Raw genomic sequence first — 23,442 nt, forward strand, 5'->3', positions numbered from 1 at the left:
CTAAACAATAACTGAATCAACAGCAATGTTTCAGGGGTTTTCCAGATTATTCAAGAGTTTTATTTATTTGCGTAAATTACAAGAAGTTACCTCAGCTATGGTAGCCTTGTAGCTGTAACCCTTTAACAAGTGTCTATGATATGATTTATGTTAAATATCTGATAAATGCATGGTAAACATACCTCGAACCCTAACTCACGCACCTGTTGCCATAAATGTTGTTAATATTCAACAAAACGTCCTGCGATTAGAACCTCAGAACCTGCCTCTCCATTAGCCATGTTTGTAACATATAAACCTTTGTTTGCTAGTTTGCTTAATGTATTGTAGTGTATTGCTAATTTGCAAATCAGGTGCTTCCAATTGCTGGCATTGCCTGGTGTGAAAATACGCCAAAGCAAACACCTAATGTGAGTGCATCTCACACAGTGCCCTTGGGCACTTTGCAACATACTACTCGTACTGGTGCTCGTCCTCGTACACCGATCATTTCATTGCAAATTTAATTTATTACAACTGACTAAGATCTACAAATACATATTTAAATCCGCAAAGTAGCAGATAAATGCCATTGCCCAGCTAGTCATTAACGACACACCAAATGCGAATGCATCTCTCATTGCCCTGGGATACTTTGCATACTCGTACATGCAGGCGCTCATTTTATGGCAAATTGTATTTTTTGCCACCTAAATATAAAAATATAAGTCCACAAAGTAGCTGATAAACGGCCTTGCCGCACTAATCACTACAGAGATCTAATTTCTCACCTGCAAGTTAGCAATTTAACACTTGGCAGCCAACAAAAAAAAACAAAAAACAAAAAACAAACACACACACAAAATACAGTAATACAAATTACCAAATACAAATACAAATCACGGCTTCAACATAAACACAAATCAAGTTCAGGCCAACAGTTGGCGGGCAGGTGGGCCAGCAGTTTTCTTTTTTTTTTACCGTTTGCCGGGCGAGCAATAAAATCTCCTGAGTGTCAAGTGGGTCGGGTCCCCAAGTCTTTGACTTGAGACTATGTATACTCGTATAAATGTCCATAACTCGTACTGCTGTTCATAAATCACGTGCCGCAAACAGATGCAGACGTGAGACGAGTCCGTAAAAAAATCCAATAAACACACACAAAATAATGCCCGTAAAACTAATAACAATAACAGCCACAACGATAACAGCCAGACTCAGGCACGGCACCCACAATTGACCAACGTCAAAAAGGTAATTCGACAAATTTAAGATTCCCCTCTGAGAGCTGTCATGTATTTGGCCAAAAATAGGCAGAGCTAGATATATTTACTGACGTGCAGACAAGAAGGTAGTACTTCCAGTACAACCATCATAATCATAATCAAAGCCTCAAAGACTCAAAGCCATTGAACGGCACTCAAAAGGTCTAAGCTCGTCTGAATTGAATTGAACTTGAAACAATTCCGATGTAATTTCATCGCCATTCAATGGAGATGCAAGCAATTGCTGGGGTGGGGTGTTCCACAATCTGCTCCAAACAAATTAAATATCAAAAAAATTATGATGTTCATCAGCTTGTAGCAGGCTCAAAATCTCCATTTTGTTTCACTGTTTGCCTATGGCAAATGTTTTCCGGAATGACCCATTGTCGTATTCGTGACTAATTCGTTGACAGACTCCATGTCAAATCTGTGCGACTCGGCGACGGTCTCTGAGCACTTTGATTTGGGTGCTATAGACACGACAACAGTACTCACTTAGCCATGACTTGTTGGCTTTGATTGGGCAAGAAACCAGCAGGGAAATAAGTACAAATATAATCGGTATTTATATTTATATGTTTTTATTTTGTCACTAATTTTATGGATGATATTGTTATGATTTGATATCTCTGCCAATTATTGTATGTAGAAAATGTTAATGAAAAACTTTTCTAACTACGATCTAGAGTAGAGAAAAAAGATGCACATAATTGTTGTTGTTTAGTTTAGTTTAGAATTGTAACTATTTTGCTTGTCTTTAGCATACATTTTGGTTTTGGTTTTGTTTTTGTTTTGCTTTGATTTGCATTGCATTTCTGATAACTTTCATAGAGGTAGTACTATCATTTATCGGAGTTCTATATCGCTCGTGTGCGACCTCCGATTACGTATAGCGGCCTTACTTTGTTTCGTCTTAAAACCAATTGCTGGTCATCTCGATTGAGTTGCACTAGAACTATTCTATTTATTGTATAAAGCCGAAAGCGTCTTGGGTTTTCAATGATTATGCCTGGTAAACACTAATTATAGTAATTACATTTATTATAAATTAGTTTCTTGAATGTAAAAATATATGTTAAACATAAAAGAATACCTAACATCTACACATAAAGATAGAATTGTTGTTTGTTTGTTAGACTTTTCATGCATTTTTATAAATATTATTTTTTCTGTTTTGTTAGCCGTAATTTCGTTTTGTTGATTCTTTTTTTTTTGTTTAATTGTATGCTCAAAATGTTAGACTTTGATGTGTGGTTTTTTATAAAGTTAATCAGTACGAATTGCTCAAAAACTAAGCCCCCCCCCACCTCTGGGCAAATTTAGTCGCTGTAACAACTATGATAACCAGCTAATTGCAATTCCATGGCGTAAGTGCAACAGATGCAGCAGTGTGTGGCAGTAGCGTTGAGAATATTGTTTAAATATAAATTAAGAAAAAGTTGGCTTAAACTGAAGCAGCCCAAAAGTATGCAATGATTTATTTCAATGAACACTAGCAACATGCTGCCAAGCATGGGGCATCAATAAAAACTGAAACTACCGAGCAAAATTAAATAATAAAAATATTCTGAAATACGACACTATAAATACAATAAATCGCTATATTAGAGATGCGATTTTAGATTAAGATTATTGAAGTTTTATGTCTTGGAAGAATAAATAGATAAATGTGTATTTCCTATGGAATTGCAATTGGCGTCCAGCGTGTTCTCAACCAAAAACGGGGCAATATGGGCTCTAAAAAAACAGACCAAATAAAAGAAACAAAAATAATAGTTAGGCATTGGTTGGCATTGGCCCCTGTCTAGTGGCGCAGCAGCATGTTGCTGACCTTGGCTTCCGTCTTGGTGGTGATCTTCTCGCGGTACTGCCGATTCTCTGGATTGGCCAGCACCGAGGCAATGAACTCCGATGTCTCCAGCTGCAGCTGGGCCAGACGCTTCTGCAGCAGCTTGTTACGCTGCACCAGCTTGATCGTCTTGATGGCAATGGAGAGCAGACCGTCGCTGTTCTGATGCTGGTAGTTGTTGTTGTTGTGCTGCTGCTCCTTGCTGGGCTCCTGCGAGTACTCGTAGCCACTGTCGCCATCGTCGTCCATCATCGCCTCAGCCAGTGCATTGTCACAATGTTTGGCTGTTGCTGTTGCTGTTGCTCCTCCTCCTCCTCTATGGCTGCTGTGGCTGCAGCTGTTGCTGCTGTTGCCCATGGTAGGCTGTAATACTGTTTTGATATTCTCGCCGCTGGAATGTTGCTGCAGCTGCAGCTGAAGTTGCACTTCTGCTGACTCGCTTTGGCTTCGCGCTGATTGCATCTCTGCCCGTGTGGACGACGCTCTCCTGCTGGCCTCCGCCTGTGTGCCACGCCGTGGGGACGACGGTACGGCGGCACTGCCTGAGATCATTGGCAGTCTTCGGTGGTGGTGGTGGTGGTGCAGGCGTCGACGACGCACTGAGTTCATTGAACCTAAAAAAAAGAAGATGGAAAGTTTTAGACACAAGAAACTTAAGAAGACTACCAAGACTGCGTGGATATGGTGGGTTCAAGTAATTAAAGCAACGCGCACTCGTTTTGCTGATAAAAAACTTTGTTGCCAGCTCAGTTCAGTGGCTAATCAATCAACCGTTTCATTGCCGCCTCTATGACTCTATCTATGGACTGTCCCTGATCGCGTGTGTCTGCTGGAAACGTGACCAGCAGCAGTTTCAATTTACAGTCCCAGCAGTCGCAACACTCCATTCGCTTTCCATCCGCCAACAGCTGTTCGAACTTTTGGGAGTCATCATGACACTGGCAGCAGGAAATAGCAACACTCCCACATGACCTACACAAATCATTTCTACCCCCTCCCCACCCATTACCATTGCCGTGACTGTGTCTATGGTCAGGGTCATGACGGCCTGCTGCCTTCATATTTTTACTTGAACGTGGCACATGGCAATGCCAATGCCAGTGCACACAATCGCGCCGACTGCGGCCCTGCACCTGTTTGCGCTGTGTAAATAAAGCGCTTTCCGTTTTGATACGCTGCAACCCAGCATGAGAGCCGCACCAGCCCCCCCATGAGAGCCCCAGTGCCCTGAAACGTGAGTGTGCGACACGCGCGTGATGGCAGAGTCGACTACATGGCGCCAGACCGAAGGCAGTGGCTGCCATTTGACAAACATAATGCAATGAGAAATATTTCGAATTTCCAAGAGTTGATTTTCTGCTGGAATATCTAACCGGAATTATCTTAAGACTGCCAAGCAATCAGCTTAAGTTCTGAAATCTTGTATCGTTTTATTTAGCTTTGAGTTTTTTGATCGTGACGGGTTTGCCCTTGATAACCGCCGACAGTGCCGAGACAATTTCCACCAGAGGTTCATTGAGATCGCCATCTGTATCGGTCTGAATCTTGTCCAAGGTCATCTGCTCGATCTTATCAAAATGCTGCTCCATTTCGACGCTCAAATCGTTTATAAAATTGCACAGGTCATCGATTTCCCCGCGAAAGTCGCGCAAATTTTGCGGCAAACGACTTTTCATGAGAAAAAGTTTGTTGCGGCTAAAGAAGCGGAAAATGTGCACCTTGGCTGTTTTTTGCGCCTCCATTTTGGATATCTTGTGATGCAGCAAATGCTGGTAGCGCTCCAGGCAGACGTGCAGTTCGCCGGCCACCTGTTGGGTCCACTCGTTGAACTCCTGGGCCCGGGCGGACATCTGGCGCAGCTGTTTGTTGATCGAGCACAGCCGCTGGCGAAATTCTCGCAGGATGCTGCGCAGCTTCTGATAGCGGCAGATCATCTCAGAGATTTCGCACTGCAGGCGGTGGTGGGCGTGCTGAAGGTTACGTACCTCCACCTGCTCCTGGCAGCTCAGCGCCAGAGGCTTTGGCTCTGTTGCCGCCTTTAGCTCCTGGACTTTCACCTGGACATCCAGCTCCTTGCGTTTGCGCTCAATCTCCTGGCATATCTGTTGGATTCTAGTCAGATATTCCTCCTCTGGCTGCTCTTCTTCGGCGGATTCGGATTCGGATTTGTCTGGATTTTGACGCTGCCTAATGGCCAGCTGCATCAGCTCAATGCGCCGTATAAGACAATCGATCTCGGCCACCGCACGCATAGCACGATCCTCCTCATCCTCTGTGGCGTCCTCAGTGTCCGGTGTGGGCTCCATGGCCAACTCCTCCTCTTCGCCCGTAAAGCTGACAGCATCATCGTATTCAAAAATCTCGATGGTTCTGCACTTCAAGCTGCGCCGTATGAGATCCATGCGATCCAGTGGCAACTTGGCGCAGTCCATGCCCTCCAATTCCTCCTTGGTGGCGGTGTCCATTTTGCATGAATATGTGTGTTTGTTACTGGAATTTCCCCTTTTGTTTGTGTGTGTTTGCGTGTGTGTATTTTTATTTTTGTGTATCTATTTTTAAACTAGAGAAAAGTATGTTTTGATTTGTCTCCCACAGGCACACTCATCCACATCAAGTATACGCCCCGCCCCGCGCAGCCCCGCCGCCGTTCTATTTGAGTGCGCCACCAACTGCCAGCCCAGCCCACCCCTGCCATCGGCTCTCTCTCTGTGGAAATCAAGCAGACGCGTGTTCTTGGCATGTGCACAACAGAGACACAATCCCCAGCACGATGCGGAAGTATTCGCAGTGCGATCCCCACCCTCTTTTTCGTGAGAATTGACTTACTTCCTGAATTGGCCAAATGCCTTTTGCTGCAAAGATACCCCCTATAAGCGTAGTGCTGTAGGGTATATAGTATTTGTGTAAATGTTGCCATCAAGAGGCACTCAAGCAAGGAGCTTCCTGAAGTTAGTTCCCCTATAACCAAATAAATTCAAAATATAAATACAAATTTCCTGTAAAGGGTATCTTAAAGTCGTTCATTCCGCATTCGAGGTTTCTTTGTACTTTCAGTTTTCCTTGCACTTCTCTATCAGCTGCCACATGCACTTGTCTGCGTTTGTCATTGCGCTGCATTTAAGTGGGGCTATGACTGGTGGCTCTGCTTCTGTTTTGCTGCTTTGCTGTTTTGCTATTTGCCGTTTGTTGTGCTCATTCCACTGGCTGCGACCTCGTCATCAATGACTGTGTGTGTGTGTCTGTGTGTGTGTTTTTGGTGGGGGGATGCACGTGCCTCGTTCTGTTCTCAGCTGATTAGTCAAGGGTAATGCTTTATTAAAGTAAAAATACAATTTAAAAAATGCACAAAACGACGAGCGAGGGCGAGTGCGAGGGCAATGCCCAAAGGCAGCCGTCATCTGCTGCCACCCAACAGGAACCACGCCCACTTAGCCAGGAAGGTGGTGGTGGGGGTAGCCCGGAAGAGGTCTCGCACGTGGCCCCATCACACCCATTTTTCGTAGACCTGTTTGTGTGTTTATTTCTCGGTTTTATTTTTATGTGTTGCTGGAAATTAGCAGGCAGCACAAAAAAAAAACAAAAACCACAGAAACAGCAAAAACGCTTTCAATGAATTCGCATTGAATATGGCACCAATAAAGCCAGCAGCAGCAGCAGCAAATAAAACGCCAAGTTGGCTAAAAGCAGGCGAAGCAAATGTGCAAAACATGTAAATAAAGAGAACCGCACCCCCTCCCAGGAGCACCCACCAGGCAAATGTGGCACAGCAGCAACAAAAACGTGCAAAGGTTATGACACACACTCATTTGCGACGACTCTCCGCACCCCACTCCACCACACCCCTCACTCTTTGCTCGTATGGGTGTGATATTTCTGGCTAAAAAATATCACTGGCCTGAATATATTCATTGTGAAATTGTTGGAAAAATTTAACTAGAAGTTATGGATGCAAAAAAGGTTTTCCTTTCTGCTTTAGCCTGTTGATTCGCCTAGAAAAAAAAGCACTGAGAATTCAATGGATTTAAAACTGTATACCTATAGATTTGCACCGAGAATACAAATTGTAAATTCAATTATAATTTAGCATTAATTTAAATTAAATATTTGTTTAATTATATTTAATATATTTACCACATACTAATTACAATTTATATTTATTTTAAATTGTTTTATATTCAGATAAAATATAGGCCGCATTTAATAAAATAAAATAAAATCAAAATAAATTATATTTAATTTCACAATTATTTTAAATTTATAAAGGAAATATTGAATTAAAATATGAGAGTGATTGCACCACCAACAATCAATTCTACAATTAATAAATTGTAAGTAAATGTATTCCTTTCAAGAAATCCCCTAGAGCCCACTCCCTAGTTATTACTGGCCCGCCCAGCAGTCAATATCCATTTCATTGTCAGTCATGAGGCATTAGAGAGATCGCTTATATAAATCTGTCGGGCCGTTTTCACATACGAGCATCGTCTTACCCAACAGGCGACAGCCAGACGTAGGTGGCATGTGGGCCAATTGCTGACGCAAATTGTTGTAGCATAACCCCAAAGTCGCGTGCCAGCCATGCAACCAGCAACAGCCTCAATAAAGACCAACCAAACACCAACAGCAGCAGCAGCAGCAGCAGCAGCAGCAGCAGCAGCAACATGGTATCCAACACGTGGAGCGCCCAACGACCCATCAGGGCATGAGGCACGTGCGTCCTCCAGCTCAGCTAGAAACGGAGCAGAGAAGAGCAGAGCAGAGCTGAGAGAGAGAGCGGAAGAACCCTTCCCAATGAGGCAAGTGGAAGTGGCAAAGGCGAAAGCAGAGATAGCTGCGTCTGGGGATGGGACTGGGACTGAGACTGGGACTGAAGCGGTGCGGTCAAGTTTACATAAATTAATTAAACATGACCGAATAACGTGAGCGCAAGACAACTAGCAACGGCACACAGCAGGGAATCAGGGAAATAAAGAGCAGCTATAAAAAGAGACAAAGCGTAGATTGGAATAAATATATAAGGCAATGTTACGTATGCGCCGCGTGCGCCCACCGCAGACACGACACGACACGACTGCTGTCTGCACTGAGCGAAAATAAAGTGATGGTATTGACAGTGCAGGGGACTTAATTTATACAGAAGAGATGGGAAGATATGCTGGTAAAATGATTATCAATTTTGAAAAGGGTTTGACAGCTCCTTAATGAAACTGAAATATTTCCAAGTGTTCTAATTGATATTGTGGAAGGTTTTTTTATAGGTCACAAGTTACCAAAACAACCTTCCAGTCTGCTAAAAATAGAGACATAATTAACCTTAATTGAATGATTACGCCCACATGTGATTAATTCTTTGGTCAGGGCTCTCCCCAAAATGAACCTTCCGGCTGCCCCAATGTAATTATAAGATCCCTATATGCCAGAATGGTTTCCGTTTTCTCACAGTGTGACCGATATTATCTGCCTCCTATGCCCAGATTGGCTGTATTGTGTGTGTGTGTGTGTAGGGGCGGGGAAGGGTACTTGCTACTGATACTCACCAAAGCTAAGCACTGAGCTGACTTGTGTGGCAGCAGCTGCTGACGAGGATGACGACGATGACGAAGCCGATGCCGACGACATTGACGATGATGATGATGATGATGTGTTGGTGGTGGCTGATGAAATGGCTGCCGTGGCCACGACACGATGTCGCCGCGAATCTCGCATCTGTTTTTTGTCCGAACATATGGTGGGTGCCATTTCTTTTGGTGGACTAACACTGCAATCAGAAAGGAAACAAAACCCACAATTAATTAGCCGTCAAATTGATTAATTGCTTGCACGGTCTCTCAGTGCATAAATACTATAATCCTCCACCGCCGCTGGACAGGGCCGGCTGCACGCGCAGTCAAATAAGAATACAAATAAATTCTCAACTCAATTAAATGAAATTAATTTTGGGGGGGGGGGGTTCATTAAACTCGAAACACAGTCCACAGTGATTGCAGTCCCCACCGAAATGCTGTGCAGAATATTTATATCTTTTGTGGACATTAAATCAGAGCAGTAGCGGGACGTAGAGGGGGTCCCCCATTAATCGGTGGCGATAAGCAGAGCAAGCGGATATACTTAGGATTTATGTGCGCTACACAAAAGCGCACTAGAGTTTGGTAAATCTTATACATAAATTGCTGGAATTACCCTTTAACTTCCCTTCCCCACAGTTGGAGCGCAGCTTCCCGCCCTGGTTCATTTCAACCAATCCGCTTTGCCATTATAACAACATAAATCACTCGAATCAAACAATCAAACGACTGCCCCAGCAAAGACCAAAGTTCAGGGAACCAAATCCAGGGTCCCGAGTTGACATTTTGGTAGAAACACTTTGGAATTGAAATTCAAGACGACGCAACGCACACAGCCACCACAACAGGCTCATTAAGCGTGCCTCAAATCCTGCCTGGCTAACGACCATCGGGCGCAAAGGTAAATAAACTTAAAGTGTGTGTTTCGCTGGAGACGGGAATATTGATGGTGAACGCATTTGGGTTTCGGGGCCTCTCAAGTGCTTTGTCCGTAGGATGGGGCACAGCACGCCTGGAGGCAGTCAAATTCAAATTGAAAAACGCCCAGAAAAGCAGCAACACAGCAACAACAACAACAAATGAGCTGTTGTTGACGGCACGTGTATCGCTTGAGTGTAATTACATTTGGTAAAAGCGCCCACGACGCTGATGAAATGTTTGTGGCCCTTGACGGCATTCTGCTACCAACACTGGTAGCACCCCAGTTGCCTGCCTGCCTGCCACTAAATCCAAAAGTACTTTAAATGCTTGTGGGGCAGGCGAGACTAAGAAGATTTCCTCCCGCCACTCCCGCCGACTGCCAGTTTGATGTCAATGCGCCAATATGCGTTGAAATTACATTTCATTATTTATGCCTTATCCGTCATCCGATAGTTAAAGCCGGAGCCAGGCTGAGCCGTAGTGCCTAGTCATCATTCCGGTCGGTCGGGCAGGACGGGGCAGCAGCTCCTGCCTGTGTGGCAGTGAAATGTCTGTTGTCTGTAACAAAAGACGGAAATGTGCGTAACAAATTCTAAGCCTCCACGAATCGCCCCCCCAATGGCAAATTTAATGCGGCGCGTGGCAGGCCTTATGGTGCGTGGCATCCAACCCAAAAAGATGGGAGGTAGCGAGAACCAGCACTGTGTGGAAGACAGGCAAAAAGATGTTGCCTAGATTAAGGTAAGATGGGTAGAATATTTAAGGCGCAGCATTTAGTAAACTATTGTTGGAGTTCAAGCACCATGCTAATTCTATTTATATATAATCCATGGCACAATTAGTGACACGTTTTGTTCGCCGCATACACAGACACCTGTTGTTGTTGTGGCTCTGCGCCCAGCTACCTTTCGCTCTGCGGCACTGGGGTCAAGTCAATCAAGCAAACTTTGATGAGATTTCCCGCTGCGTGCGTACAAATTAGCCAATAATTGTTCAACATGACACGCCACACGAAAACAAACGAAAGACACGAAACAGCCAACAGCCAACTGTCAGCTGTCATGGCAAAAATGTAAAACCAAATAGCGCGACGCGGAGCAAAAACAAAAGAATCGGCGCTTATGCCAATGACTTTTCACACGCCAACAGCACAGCATAGAACAGAACGGAACGGAAAAGGAAATTTGATTTCCTTTCTGTCTGGTTTTCCTTTCCTTGTTCTTTATGTTTTTATTTTGGAAATTGCTGCTGAGGCGTCTTAAGGCAAGGCAAGGCAAGGCAAGGCAATTGTGACCGGCGGCAAAGACACAAAGAGACCTCACAAAATGCGAGTTGGAGTTCAAGGAACTCGACTTGCTTTCTCCTGTGGCTGTGGCTGCGACTGTGGCTGTGCGTGTCTGCGTCTGGCAAGGCGTTGCCATTTTTGAAATTTATTTGTCATGTGTAATGTGAAACGCTGCGGGCACTGCATACAGTGCCTCCCGCATCAAGTGAGCTCTCGCAGACATACAGCTGTGTTCGTGCCAATAGTGCTCTGCCAGAGGTTCAATTTCTACCCAGAACTTTACTTCCAGTTTACAGATGTTAAAAGCAAATGGCATACCCAGCTCTAAATCTCTCTGAACTTCGACTCCAGTCAACCCGTCTGGCTGTTCGTTTTCGTGGGTTCTTTTTGAGCACACGCAGCGCACATGAAGGGAAACGTTTTAGATTGCACTTGGGTCTCGTTTCGCTAAATGTGTCTGCCGGCAATTGCCATAAAGATGCCTTAAATATGCCCTGAAATATTCATAAATAGAATTAGCAATCACGTGGATGGGAGAAAGTGAAAGCAAAAGGGTGAACTTTAATTTAGAAGATAACCAAAGGGAGCGTATACTTAATGTCTGAACACTTTCCTTTTGCCATTGCATCACCTATGTATGTATGTATGTATGTATGTATGTATGTATGTACATTCTTTGCTCAACCTGGACTGGCTTGCTATGCCTTTGCCTTGTCTAATGTCTAATCTGTAATAGGGCATTCCATTTATTTCTGACCTTATCTAACAACTTTTACACGCGCCGCACATTTAAAGACACGCCGCCAAAGCGTACAGAAATCCCATTTTTTTGTATTTGTTTGCTTATAAAACTTTCCATGCATGTGTATTTTATTATTATTATTTCTAACATTTACTATTTATCCCGGCCAGGCCAATGTTTGCTTGAGATTTGTACTGTTGTTTAGGCCAAAATACACACACTGCCCTTTGGCTGGCGGGGGTATAATAACTATGATATAATAACTATTAGAAATCAATAAAATATTATTCAAAATAATTTTTTATTTAGGTTTCCCCTTTTTAAAGTCTTAGCATAAAGCAGCAGAAATAATTACAGTTCTCTGGGAGCATGATGGAAGCGTGCCATTATTCCGTTTAAAAGCATTACACCTTAAATAATTAAATTGCATGGCATTGCTTGTTAGGACTTAGCTGGAACTGCTCATGTTTCCCCGCCAATGGACTGGAAAATTCACTGGGACAGAAACAACATGGGCCAGAGACACAAACTCAACCTCAACGTCAAAGTGTTAATTTTCCTTCTTATCTGGACACATGCGCCGGCAAGTCAGACAGCAAACCTAAGGTACGACAAAAAAAAAATGCATAGCAGAGCATTGCATTTCCACTAGCCGAAGCACATTTAACCCTGCCCGAAAATGGTTACCAGAAACGTCTCGTTTTTAAGCTGGAAATTATAACACCCTCTGAAAGAGTATAATGAAATGAGCAGGCAATCGACATGCGTCATAATTGTATTTAGATACGGTTATGGGCTGGCAAAAACGTGCCAGCAAATTGTGGCTTGTGCAGCCTCAGAGGGGAAAAATGAGAGCAGAGCAGAGCAGAGCCATACTCGTGTATCAGCCTTCAAGCGACACATGGTACGAGTCTAGACAACGATTAGCATGGGATACCATCGTAGAATTTCCGCTGATGCTTTTGCTGCTTCTGTTTATAATCAATTTTCGGTTAGCCATTGGAAAGGCGATAAACATTTATGATGGCAAACGACGAAAGCAAATAATAAAAAAACCCAAAAACATCAAATGAGACACACGTGTGCCAAATAATGACTACACCACCCGATAAGAGGAATTCGGTAACAGAAACAAGCCGGAACCATAGCCGCCGCGTGACAGACGATTCCCACACAGACAGACAGACAGACAAACATTGACTGTGTCTGTGTCTGGGTCCAAAGTGCAATCGAGCATAGCCAATCTCTGACTAATCTCTGCTCATTTTTTATAATAATTGAGTTCCAGCAGACACTTTTATTAAGGTAAATAATCTTTATTTCTTTTTTTTTTTTCGGGGAATGAATTTAATTTTTTACATGTTGAAAGCTCTAAAGAAAATATGTAGAAATATCTGATAATTCTTTATCTTCGCCAGCAGCATTAAAAAAAGTTGTTATTTCTTTTTATTTCTTTCCGCTTTTGATCCACATAGAAATCAATCAACAATCAAATTAGCTAAACGCCTGCGTGCCCTAAGCAGCAATAAAACATTTATTGTTAAAATGTCAGACCGCAACCCGATCTCCGAAATATATAAAACACAAATGTGTCTATGTGATACAGAAAGGTGCGTTACTAATTGATGGATTTGTAGATATCAACCAAAGATAATTTGCATATCGCAGACAGATCCGCTGCTGCTGCTGCTGCCACCAAAGAGAATGTTTTAATTTTCCAGTTTTTTTTTTTATTTTATAGGCACTGTTTTTTTTGATTCGATTTTTGAGGGGCTAATTGGACCGAACAGAGCTTTTTCATTGTGTTGACTGCCAATTTGAATGAATTTAATGATTCGTGAACATAAATTTTCGAGTGCTATCGTGTGCTTGACATTTTGTCGGCAATAATTCTGGTTGACTCGTTTCATTGGCACATCATAAAAATTTTTGTTTGCTAACATTTACCATTGATTAATTAATTGTTATATTTTTTTCTGGTGCACGTGTGTCTGGGCTGGCTAATATTTGAAAATGCCAGAGTCTGAGCCACATACTCGTAAAAGTATGTGGTTAGAACATGTACCAATATTTTGAATGGTTCCCTTGGATATTTCACAAAAATTATAATATTTAATATTATTATATTTTGAAAATGGCACCGTGCAACCATTTATTGTACTCATTTCACATCTTTATTGTATTCCTGGTACTCCCTGATTCCATGAAACACTTAACAACACACCCAATCCATTAAGTAAATACAGACGATCTTCTGCTTTTAATGGCCAAAACATGTTTCGACTGAACAAACAGATGAATTCAAAAGCAAGCATTTACTTAAACCAGTTCAAATACCGCTTGATAAATTCTCTTCTAGGTCAAGGTCTTATTTTTTTATCAGCATTTAAATATTTTCGACGACATTTTCCTGGAAAATGTGGAACAAACACAGACAGACAGCAAAAGTTGTTGCGCTCGTGGGTTCATAAGTCAGGAAACAGTTTGTGCCATGAGTCAGACAGAAATGAGTGAATGACAGACTCTTTGTGCCCAGACCGCCACATTGGCCCCCTTAGTTTAGGTAAGGTAAAAACAGAGGAGTTCACTGACAAAAGCCCCCAGAGGGTAATCCCCCAGAAGCCGGCGCGTGTGTTGGCCATCAGTGTTTTTGTTTGTCCATTCCCGCCCTCCTCGTTTCATCAGCTGCGTACCCAGCCTTTGTTTAATTTATGTTTTGCCTAGTCGCTGTGTCTCTACGCCTTGAATGGCACTGAAATATAATTCGCTAATGTGCCCATAAAATGTGCAAAAAAAAAATAAAACAAAATGAAACAAAAGATGGGCAGAGAGATGCTAACACAATAATTGTCTACTGTTTGTCTTTGTCACACGTGTGCCACTTTTATAATGGAGCATGAGTAACAGAGAGAGGGAGAGAGAGAGACAGGATGGGACGTCAGTTTATATAGTCTCCCGCTTGCTTTTATGTCCATTAATCGTGCGGTACAAGGGGTAGATCTAGTAGGTTCCTGACTTCTCGCCAGCAACCCAATATGCAACCCATTGATTATGGAAAATAGGTTTCACTTTTGTGGTCATTGACAGCAAATTGAAGTGTTAATTAATTAGTTCATATAATTAAATTCCGTCCAAGTCACTAAGAGTCAACAACGCTCAAAGCAATGGTAGCCCACATTCGAGGCAGCCTTCTGCCTCTCTCTCTCTCTGAAACGCACACTTGGGCAAATACACGCGCGTGCATTAATTTACGGTTACATTTACTTAAGCGTCGTGTCTCTCGTTATTGGGTCAGCAATTAGCAATATCAATTCGAGTGCGGACGGGCATAACGGCTATGCATAGTGTTTGCCTTGTTGCCTGGCCAGCCAGCCAGTTAACCGAACGCAAATATCCGTTGTACGCAGGGTGGCGCCCATCCATTGCCATAGAAGGGCAGCGGCTGGTATGGGGAGTGTGAAATCTCATTAATCATTCCGGCTTATGGAAACCTGGGCTTGGGCCTGGGACGCAGACTGAATATAATTGCTTGTCTTTTTAATAACCGAGCAACTAGAAAACTAGAGGATTTATAACACTCGGCAACAGTAAGTAAATTATGGGAATTTCCGCTGTTAACCAAATCAAACAAACACAGACAGATATTGCTCATACGTCATGTGGTTGGCGATGGTCAGCTCCCAAAGCTGGAGTAGAACTGCTGGCAATACTCTGTGGAATAAATTTCTAGGGAATCGGTTTTGGTTGCTAATTTATTCCACTTCCCATTTGGCACATCCACAGCATCCTATTAAAATCAATTTGGTTTTTGGCTGGGTGGCGGAAATGGCTAATATATTTTCAAGGGATTTGAATAAATCTCCATGGATGATATCCCCACACACATAGTAATCTACCTAATATGCCATTAGGCAAATTAATTATACCCACAGAAAATTAGGCAAGTTTTTATTGTTATGGCTGTGTCTCGTGTTTCACATTTGGCATTCATGGGCGCTCGGTTCGGGCTTATACAGTAGCCGTTAACATTTTATATTTTGTTTTCATCGAAATGTTACAGTTTAAAATGACTGCCCCCACCACACACACACAAATACACACACACAGAGGCACACACAGTTATAGGGGACAGACAGAGACCGGCACAGATGCGTCGCACACGTGCGAGACAGACGTCAGAAGCGAACGACATGACCAAAAGCTAAAGCGAAAAAGAGAATTAATTTTGTAGTTGCCTGCATAAATTAAACAGCTCAAAAAACAAAACAAAAAAAACCACAGCACACACAAAGGCACACACACACAGACACACATTCTCGTAAGGGCAAAATGCAAAAACAAAGAAGACTTTGTCAGTCGAACCCAAGGCAAGAGCGAGCACCATAGACTTGTGCACTGTAAACAAATCAAAGTAAAAACTTAATAATTAGCTTTCTACTTGTCCCCAGCTTCGGTTCGGTTCTATTGCAAAGTTTTTCTCGCTGTGCCTAGAATCGAAAGCAGAGAGAGAGATAGAGAGAGAGAGATAAAAGCTTCTGCTCTCTCCCCCATAATCTGATAGAGAGAGAGGCTGAGCTAAAACAATGAAACACAGCACTGCTTCACACTGCTTCCCAAACTCTCTTCGTGGGCTACATAGCCTATGTAAGTGTGTGTGTGTGTGTGTGTGTAAGCTTCTCTTGCTCCTGTTTTTTTTTTTTGTTCTTATTGAATTAACGACGCACGTGTTGCGCCGCCCCAAGCTGCGCGCGCTCTCGTTTCCCCAACATTTTGCGACAGAGCAGAGCCCAGCGTTGCGGTCGCAGTCGCAGTCACTGTCAGTGTCAGCGGCGGCGTTGGCGTCTCTGCTTCTGATCATCGTATCAGCAACGCTTCGCTATTTTGTTGTTTTGTTGTTTTGCTTTTGTTTATATTTATATCGGATAAAGCTCGTTCTTATTTGTTGCTGTAATTCGGAACGCGCTCGCTCAGGCAAAAATGATAAATCTACGATTATGGTCGTCATGGGGTGTCAGGAATGGGGCGGCCACAAGGCACACGCGCAAGAGTTACCTATCATACATACATACATATGTACATATGTACGTGTAGATACAGATATGGTTATGCCTATGTGCACATGGCCAAGTATTTGGAACAACATCCTGTTGGGGTCGGCGTTGGTGTTGGGCTTGGTAGCAGTTAGTGGCATTGAACCATTTGTTAGACAGAATGTTAAGAAGTTTCCATCCAAAATTAAATATATCCAAAAAAAAAAGCCTTGACAGATTCCCGGTTTATTGTTTTATATGCATAAGACACCACTTGCAAAAGCTGCTCCTCCATTCCACTACATTGTTGTGCCAATGACTTGTCAGAGCCAAAGTCAAAGTTAAACAAATGCATTGATTCCACGCTGAGTAAACAAATAAACAAACAAACAGCTGTCCATTGACAGAGAGTCGCTGACTGATTCACTTTAGCTGAGACATCGCTTCTTCCACGTACGAGCATAAGCACGACCACAAAGAAAGAGCAGCTGCAAAAAAGTTGCCCTCAAAAAACAGTGGCCCAACGATTTCTCCATTGCCATTTTGTTATGTTATTTTCACTGTGTTTTATGGGCAGACAAAGGTTTATGTTTATTTTGACTTTTCTTAGAGAATATTTCACACGCTCAAGCTGCTGCTGCTGCTGCTGCTGCTGGTGCTGCTGCTGAAAGAAAAAACATCTGTTTTGTGGAGCGGAGGAAGAGTAGGAAGGAAGTTGTTTTTGTGTCGTTTCTTCGAATCGTAATAAATAAGGGCTGGCTGGTCATATCTAACACAACACATTAAGTAGAGCCAAAGTTTTTCTTTGTTCAGAAAAGCAAATAATTTGCCATTAAAACAAAAGCCATTTAAATGGAGTGTGCTGGCAACATTTTAGCCGCTATTCCCGAAAAAGAAAAAACCAATATATGTAGTTCTGATGTGATCCTCTCCTTGCAATGGAAAGAACAGATGCTTACCCTTTTCATTACCTGAACGGGGAAAATATGCAAAGAATATTTGGCCTAGACTCTAATCAAAAATCTTTCAGTAAGAGATGAATCATTTGTATTTTTAATGATTTTCCCTATCCCAATGATTCCAAAATGCATAAATTATTGAAGGGCATTTCCCAACCCCAAAAAAAGTACAATTTTAATTCAAAAAATATTTAAATAATATTTTAAATAGATCCCTGATCTTCCATTCCATTATCTACATATTTTAATTATTTCTTATTTTTGTCTTTTATTGCTTATTTCGTTCTCGCTCCTCTTCTGAAGGGTTTTCTTATTTCTTGTTGGTTCTGTTCATAATTGGTTTGCCTTGTGACATTTTGAGCTCTTATGCGCTGGAAGAAATCAATATTGCGCATACGCCAATGTGACCCGCTGTAATGCATTTTGTGGTGTTGCAACAGACAGCCCAGCAGAAGGCCAAAGGCCATGCCATGCGTCATTGCGACAGGGCTAATAGAGCGCCAAATCCTGACCTAAATTCGTCCTTGACAAGGTGAGGGTAAAAAAATTCGTGCACACACATAGAGATACATATACCCGAGGCCGTGAGAGGATGAGACTCGAGCCGAGCAGCATCTCTAGCGCGTTGAGAGCTTTCAGCAGCGGAAGTCGACTGTCAAATGCAATTTTTTTTATGATTATTCTGCGCGGCACGTGTGGCCCGTGGCCCACAAATGTTTTGCAAATGCTAATGCTAATGCTGGCAGATTTATGGCACAACCTTTTCTCTATGGCCTTGGGGGGAGCAGGGTGGTGGGTGGTGTAGGGGCTTACCGTCTCGTGTGAGCGTTCCAGGAAATGCGGCGGGAATGTTGCGTATCGTATGTTGATCTGTTGTTTTTCCGGTTGGCTAAACTCTTTTGGCGGGGCAGCGCACTCTCATCCACACATGCACACACGGAGAAGACACAGACACGGATCAGAATGGCAGCATAAACACGCTTCTTTCTAATTTATTGCACCCTCATTGAAAATAATGAGCATATTTCTAGCTCTCTCTCTCTCTCTGTTTCGTTGTTGTTTTCACACGCTTTTAATCTATTCTATGTGGGATGTGCACGGGCACGGGCACGGTCTGCGGCTGGTTAAAGGTGTGTGTGTGTGTGTGCAAATTCATAGACGTCGACGTCGACGCCAATGGCAACACGCGCGCCAAACAAAACTTTCGCTTTCGTTGCGCGTGGGGTCGCCAGCAACAACAACAAAAACAGCAGCAGGCAGCACACTCACACTCTCACAAACACGCGCGATGAAAGCTTGGCAGTGCTATATACATATATTCCGTTACTTGCGAACCCAACCGTACCGTGCGACCGTGCAAAGCAGAATGAACGCGAGCCATGGACCGAACGTCGTTTAAATGGCCCCAGTCGCACAGTGGAGCCATTTGAGTTTATTCTGCGCAAAATCTCAGCTTCATAGCTAATGAAAATATCATCAACATTTTAACATTTTTATTGGTAGATTGATTTATTTGGCGTAGAATTCTTTCAAATTTTTTTTAATTATGACATTTGAAATTTTCCATACAACTTATATCGATATTATTCACTGTGTTCAGAGTTTTGATTAATATATTGTATTGTATTGTCTTGTTTTATAATGAGTACCGTATCGCACTTTTCGTGTACATATTTACTGATTAAGTATTCCGCATTTTAGCTGATTAGTCATTAATTAACTAATTGACTTTTGTACGCAAATTAATCTGATCCATATACTATAAATCACTCTTATCTACATATACGAAACTATATTAATAAAATATAGCGCCCGTCAATAAATTTGATTGCACATGAGCACAAGCATTTATCAAAATAAAAACAAAAATAAAAACTATTTTTAGCCGCCAAAACCAAAACCGTTGACACACATTTATTTCATTTGAAAATGTCCAGCCCACGCATTTTGCTCGGCCGGAAGATGTTTCCGCAACAATGTTGCGGGCAACAATTTCTTACACAAAAGCCAGGTCAGCTCTACAGTGTAGACTTTACACTGTCCGAAAATACACGAGCCTTTTTTTTGGGTTAAGTTTTTTCGGTTCTGTTTTGGGGCCTGTCTGCCTTGACTGCTTGCCGATGGGTCCGTGCACACCCCACACCCACCCCATCCATGAACAGGCAATTTTGTCGCACGTGTCGGAAATTTTGTTACGGCCGATTGCTTTCGCTTCCTCTTTCCAACCGTTTCGCGTCCCCCTCCTTTCGTGTTTGTGTGCTGGTGTGTGTGCGCTTGAATGAGTTGTGTTTGTGTTGATGGTTGGATATACAAACATATATATATACGCATATATATTTTTGGGGGCCCCACATTTCTCGCTGTTGTCGTAATGAAAAGGCAATTCAATGGCCTTTGGCTTTTATCGGGAATGGGCTTTGGTTGGGGCACTAAGCAGCGCCACAGCCTCAGCCTCAGCCGCAGCTTGATCACTGCTTGCGAAACTAACGGTACTAACTGGAGGGTGACGTCTGATTTCCTGTTTCGCTTTAATCGTCTGGTTCTGAGTGTGACGTTGACTGTCGTCTGGCCAAGAGTCGAAGACGGCAGCAAAAGGCGAGCAGAAAGCAATAAAAGACGAATTAGCATAACACATCTCTTTCTCCCCTCCTATACACTCTCTCGCTTGCTTCCATCTCATTCATTCATTCTTTATGTGTGCTTTTAATGGGCTCGTGGGTGTCTGCAAAGGCCTGGGGGCAGCCCGGAGACAGGACGGGGCCGCACACTTTTCTATTTCAATTGCCGACACGTGTAAGCGCGTGAAACAAAAGAAACATGCCCATAAAAACGGGGCCATATGGCTGATGGTGCAGGGGTGCAGGGGCACAGGCGGACACAAGCATCAAAACATTTGCATGTGCCTGTAAACAAAAAAACCCCACTAAAAGCGCCACCCACGTTTACCGTCTCGGTGTCATTTAATTGCCATTAACCGGACGGGCGTGGTCGCGTTTTTGTGCAAGAGCATAACAAGTTATTGTGCATCCCCTGATCAACCCAGCCCAAGGGCCACCCACTATAATTGTCTATAAAATTTAAGTGCGTAATCAAGCTGCCGCCGAATCAAACACGCACTGTCCACACCAGCACGCAGCAAGGCAAATGATCGTTAGGCTTCGCCATCGCCAGCGCCGCCTAATTAAATGGGTGGTAAAATCCACAAAAAAAAACATAACAAAAGTTGGCGACATTTGAGCGGTTTATTTGGCGTAGTCAGCTGCTGCCCTAAATGAGTACTTGGAATGGTTTAGGTTTTGTTAATAATTATCAATCAAATCGGTATCGTATTTAACTCACCAACCATACGATAGTCAGCACTTTCCATGCCCAACATTTCGAGGCAGTGGCGTAGCTACGTACGTGCAAGACGAGGCGCAGACTCTGAGCAGAAAATCACCAAAAAACCTCTCACTCCACTCTCACTTCTGTTTCAAATTCAAGCATGAATTGGACTTGCATAATTATGCGTCGTTTAAAATATACTTCATAAAATGCTATGGAGAAACGGCTGGAGTAACGTTCCAAACAGTAAAATAAGATTTTCGAAGGGTTTGTCAACCAATTTTAGATTAGCCGTTTCTTCATTGAATTTAATGAACAATACTTCAAACGACGCCCAAATAATGCACCTATACACAAAAAAAACAATAAATTAAAAAAAGAGAAAGAACGTGTGAGTCGCTTCTTTGAACGCGACTCTACTTTTATACCAGTACTCAGTCATTATATAAATTTGTGAGCTTATGAATTTAAATTTTATCGAGTATAGTTATTTTGCGAAAAGTTTGGCAAGAAAAAGATTATTATTTTATTAAATGTACAATAAAGTTTTTTGAACACATACATTTTCAAATAAAGAATTCGATTTACCTCATGACCTAATACCAATATTATTAATCCATAAAGCTCACAAAAACCCTCTTAATGAAGTATCTGACTTTAGTTGGGGGCCCAATTTTTGTTTTTTTTTGTCCCGAGGCCCTCTCCTACCTTGCTACGCCACTGTTTCGAGGTGCTCTAAAATGTCTGCATACGCCGCATAAGTTTTATGGGTGCAATTGCTTAAACTAGCTAAAAATAAGAGTATTTATATTTTTCTCAGGAACACAATGACTCGGCAAAGTGGGGGGCGCCGGTGGTCGGGTGTCATTTTTGTTTGTGGTCGTGCAGCTATCAATTGATACGATACCCGACGGGGCGATGTTTTATTTTTAGGCAGAGACTCGTATCACGCCGCATGTGCGAATGCTGGTGTGTGAGTGTGAGTGCGCTGTGTAACAATAACAATGACATGCGCCAACTTTCGGTACTCGGCTTTTGTGCCGGTTTTTTCCCGACATGTGTCAGATTTTTGTTGTCTTTGCTCTACCCCCCACCACCCCTTTGTATAATTTATAATTATTTTTTCTTTTATTTCTTTTTTTTCTTGTTGTTGTCCCCTGCACATGCCCAATGTCAAGGCCTCTTCAGAAAATAACCACAGAAACTTGCCAAAAATACTTCGCCAAGACAAATTTACATATAGCGCATATTTGTTTTTGCACATAACTTTCTGTTAAACATACACACGCGTACATGCCTTTGGGAATGGCAAACAAAAAAACAAACAAAAACCATGCGCCGTTCTATAGGGAGCAAAATACTTATATGTATGAGCCGATGCAGATGAGCCGATAGCCCCCAGCAGATTCTACACACCTTCAAGAAAACACTTGACAACAAATCTGAACTTCAGGGCGATATCATGTACACACACGTGTGCGTACCTTAATGTAACCTTTAGTTTTATAATTAGTTTAAATTTATAAATACATTTAAATACTTTAATTCCAGTTCGCAACTTTGTTAAGCAGTGCTTTTAAAAAAAACATGTCAACCGCTCACGTTGTGAATAATTTTATTAGATCCCACGTCAGAGATTTGCTATAAATACACAATCTCAGCATCAACAAAAAAAGATCTTGCTGAAGTGCACTGATCGCCTCGAAGTTACCCTCCCAAGCTGTAAAAGACAACCAGAAAATATAATTTTTTTCACTAGAAACTGACTAAGATCTAGACATAGGATTATACGATTTCTCCCAAATGTATAACATATTTTATATGATAAGTGAGATACAAGATACACAGCAGCTTAAAATTCAAATTTAAACTTACGCGGGCCAAAGCAGTCCATATGCAAGCAGTATAAACAAGTTTCAGAAATGAGCTTTTAGCAGAAAGCTCTGTACTGCTTATATGGCTTGCAAGCAGTTCAAGGCGGGTACATTCAAATTTGAAACGACTTAACGTATAAATCCAAAAACACTGAAATGAAAGTAACTAATTAATAATATTGGTAACTTCATTTGATAATATTTGTGGGGTTCCCTTAAAAGTAAAAAAAAAACAGTATATATGTACAGGTAGAAAAAGGGTAGCCGGTTAACTAAATATCAAATCCCATACAATATTTATTTCATTTATTCCAAAATTTTTAATCTGTACTTTAATATAGATATTTAAATTAACTTTGCGAAACAACGTAATAAAAACCCCTCCCAAATGCTGTTCATTGTAATTTTTTTTCAAAAGAGAATCTCCCTTAGACGGCAGATTCTTTCCAGTCTCGCTAAATTCTAATTAGTAGATCAATAGGCCTATAAAATGGCCACAAGCCGACTTGCTATATAAAACTCAATTGGTAAATTAAAACATTTCAATAAGTAATGCTAACAACATGAAATCTGCGAACAGCTTGAGTCGTTTTCCCTCTCATCGCCTCACCACAAAAGCGAATACACCGATACTCCGACTGGGACTGAGA

General features: G+C 42.2%; 2 protein-coding genes across 3 annotated transcripts; both read right to left on the reverse strand.

Annotated features, from left to right (window-relative positions):
• Positions 1-1,810: 1,810 nt before the first annotated feature.
• On the reverse strand, positions 1,811-18,963 carry LOC111066519 (uncharacterized protein DDB_G0271670). Of its 2 annotated transcripts, XM_022355226.2 has the most exons (4): positions 18,408-18,963; positions 8,631-8,851; positions 3,076-3,707; positions 1,811-2,981 (listed from the first exon to the last, which is right to left on the reverse strand). In XM_022355226.2, the coding sequence occupies exons 2-4, from the start codon at positions 8,830-8,832 to the stop codon at positions 2,955-2,957; spliced, it is 861 nt and encodes a 286-aa protein (XP_022210918.1). In that variant the 5' UTR covers positions 8,833-8,851; positions 18,408-18,963; the 3' UTR covers positions 1,811-2,954. The 2 variants fall into 2 exon arrangements, with proteins under 2 accessions (XP_022210918.1, XP_022210909.1); XM_022355217.2 differs by having other exon boundaries at positions 1,811-3,707.
• On the reverse strand, positions 4,483-5,658 carry LOC111066513 (WEB family protein At4g27595, chloroplastic). Its single transcript, XM_022355204.2, has one exon. The coding sequence runs from the start codon at positions 5,556-5,558 to the stop codon at positions 4,524-4,526; it is 1,035 nt and encodes a 344-aa protein (XP_022210896.2). The 5' UTR covers positions 5,559-5,658; the 3' UTR covers positions 4,483-4,523.
• Positions 18,964-23,442: the final 4,479 nt, after the last annotated feature.

The sequence above is a fragment of the Drosophila obscura genome, unplaced genomic scaffold (assembly GCF_018151105.1).
Source record: "Drosophila obscura isolate BZ-5 IFL unplaced genomic scaffold, ASM1815110v1 contig_4, whole genome shotgun sequence".
NCBI classification, from domain to species: Eukaryota; Metazoa; Arthropoda; class Insecta; order Diptera; family Drosophilidae; genus Drosophila; species Drosophila obscura.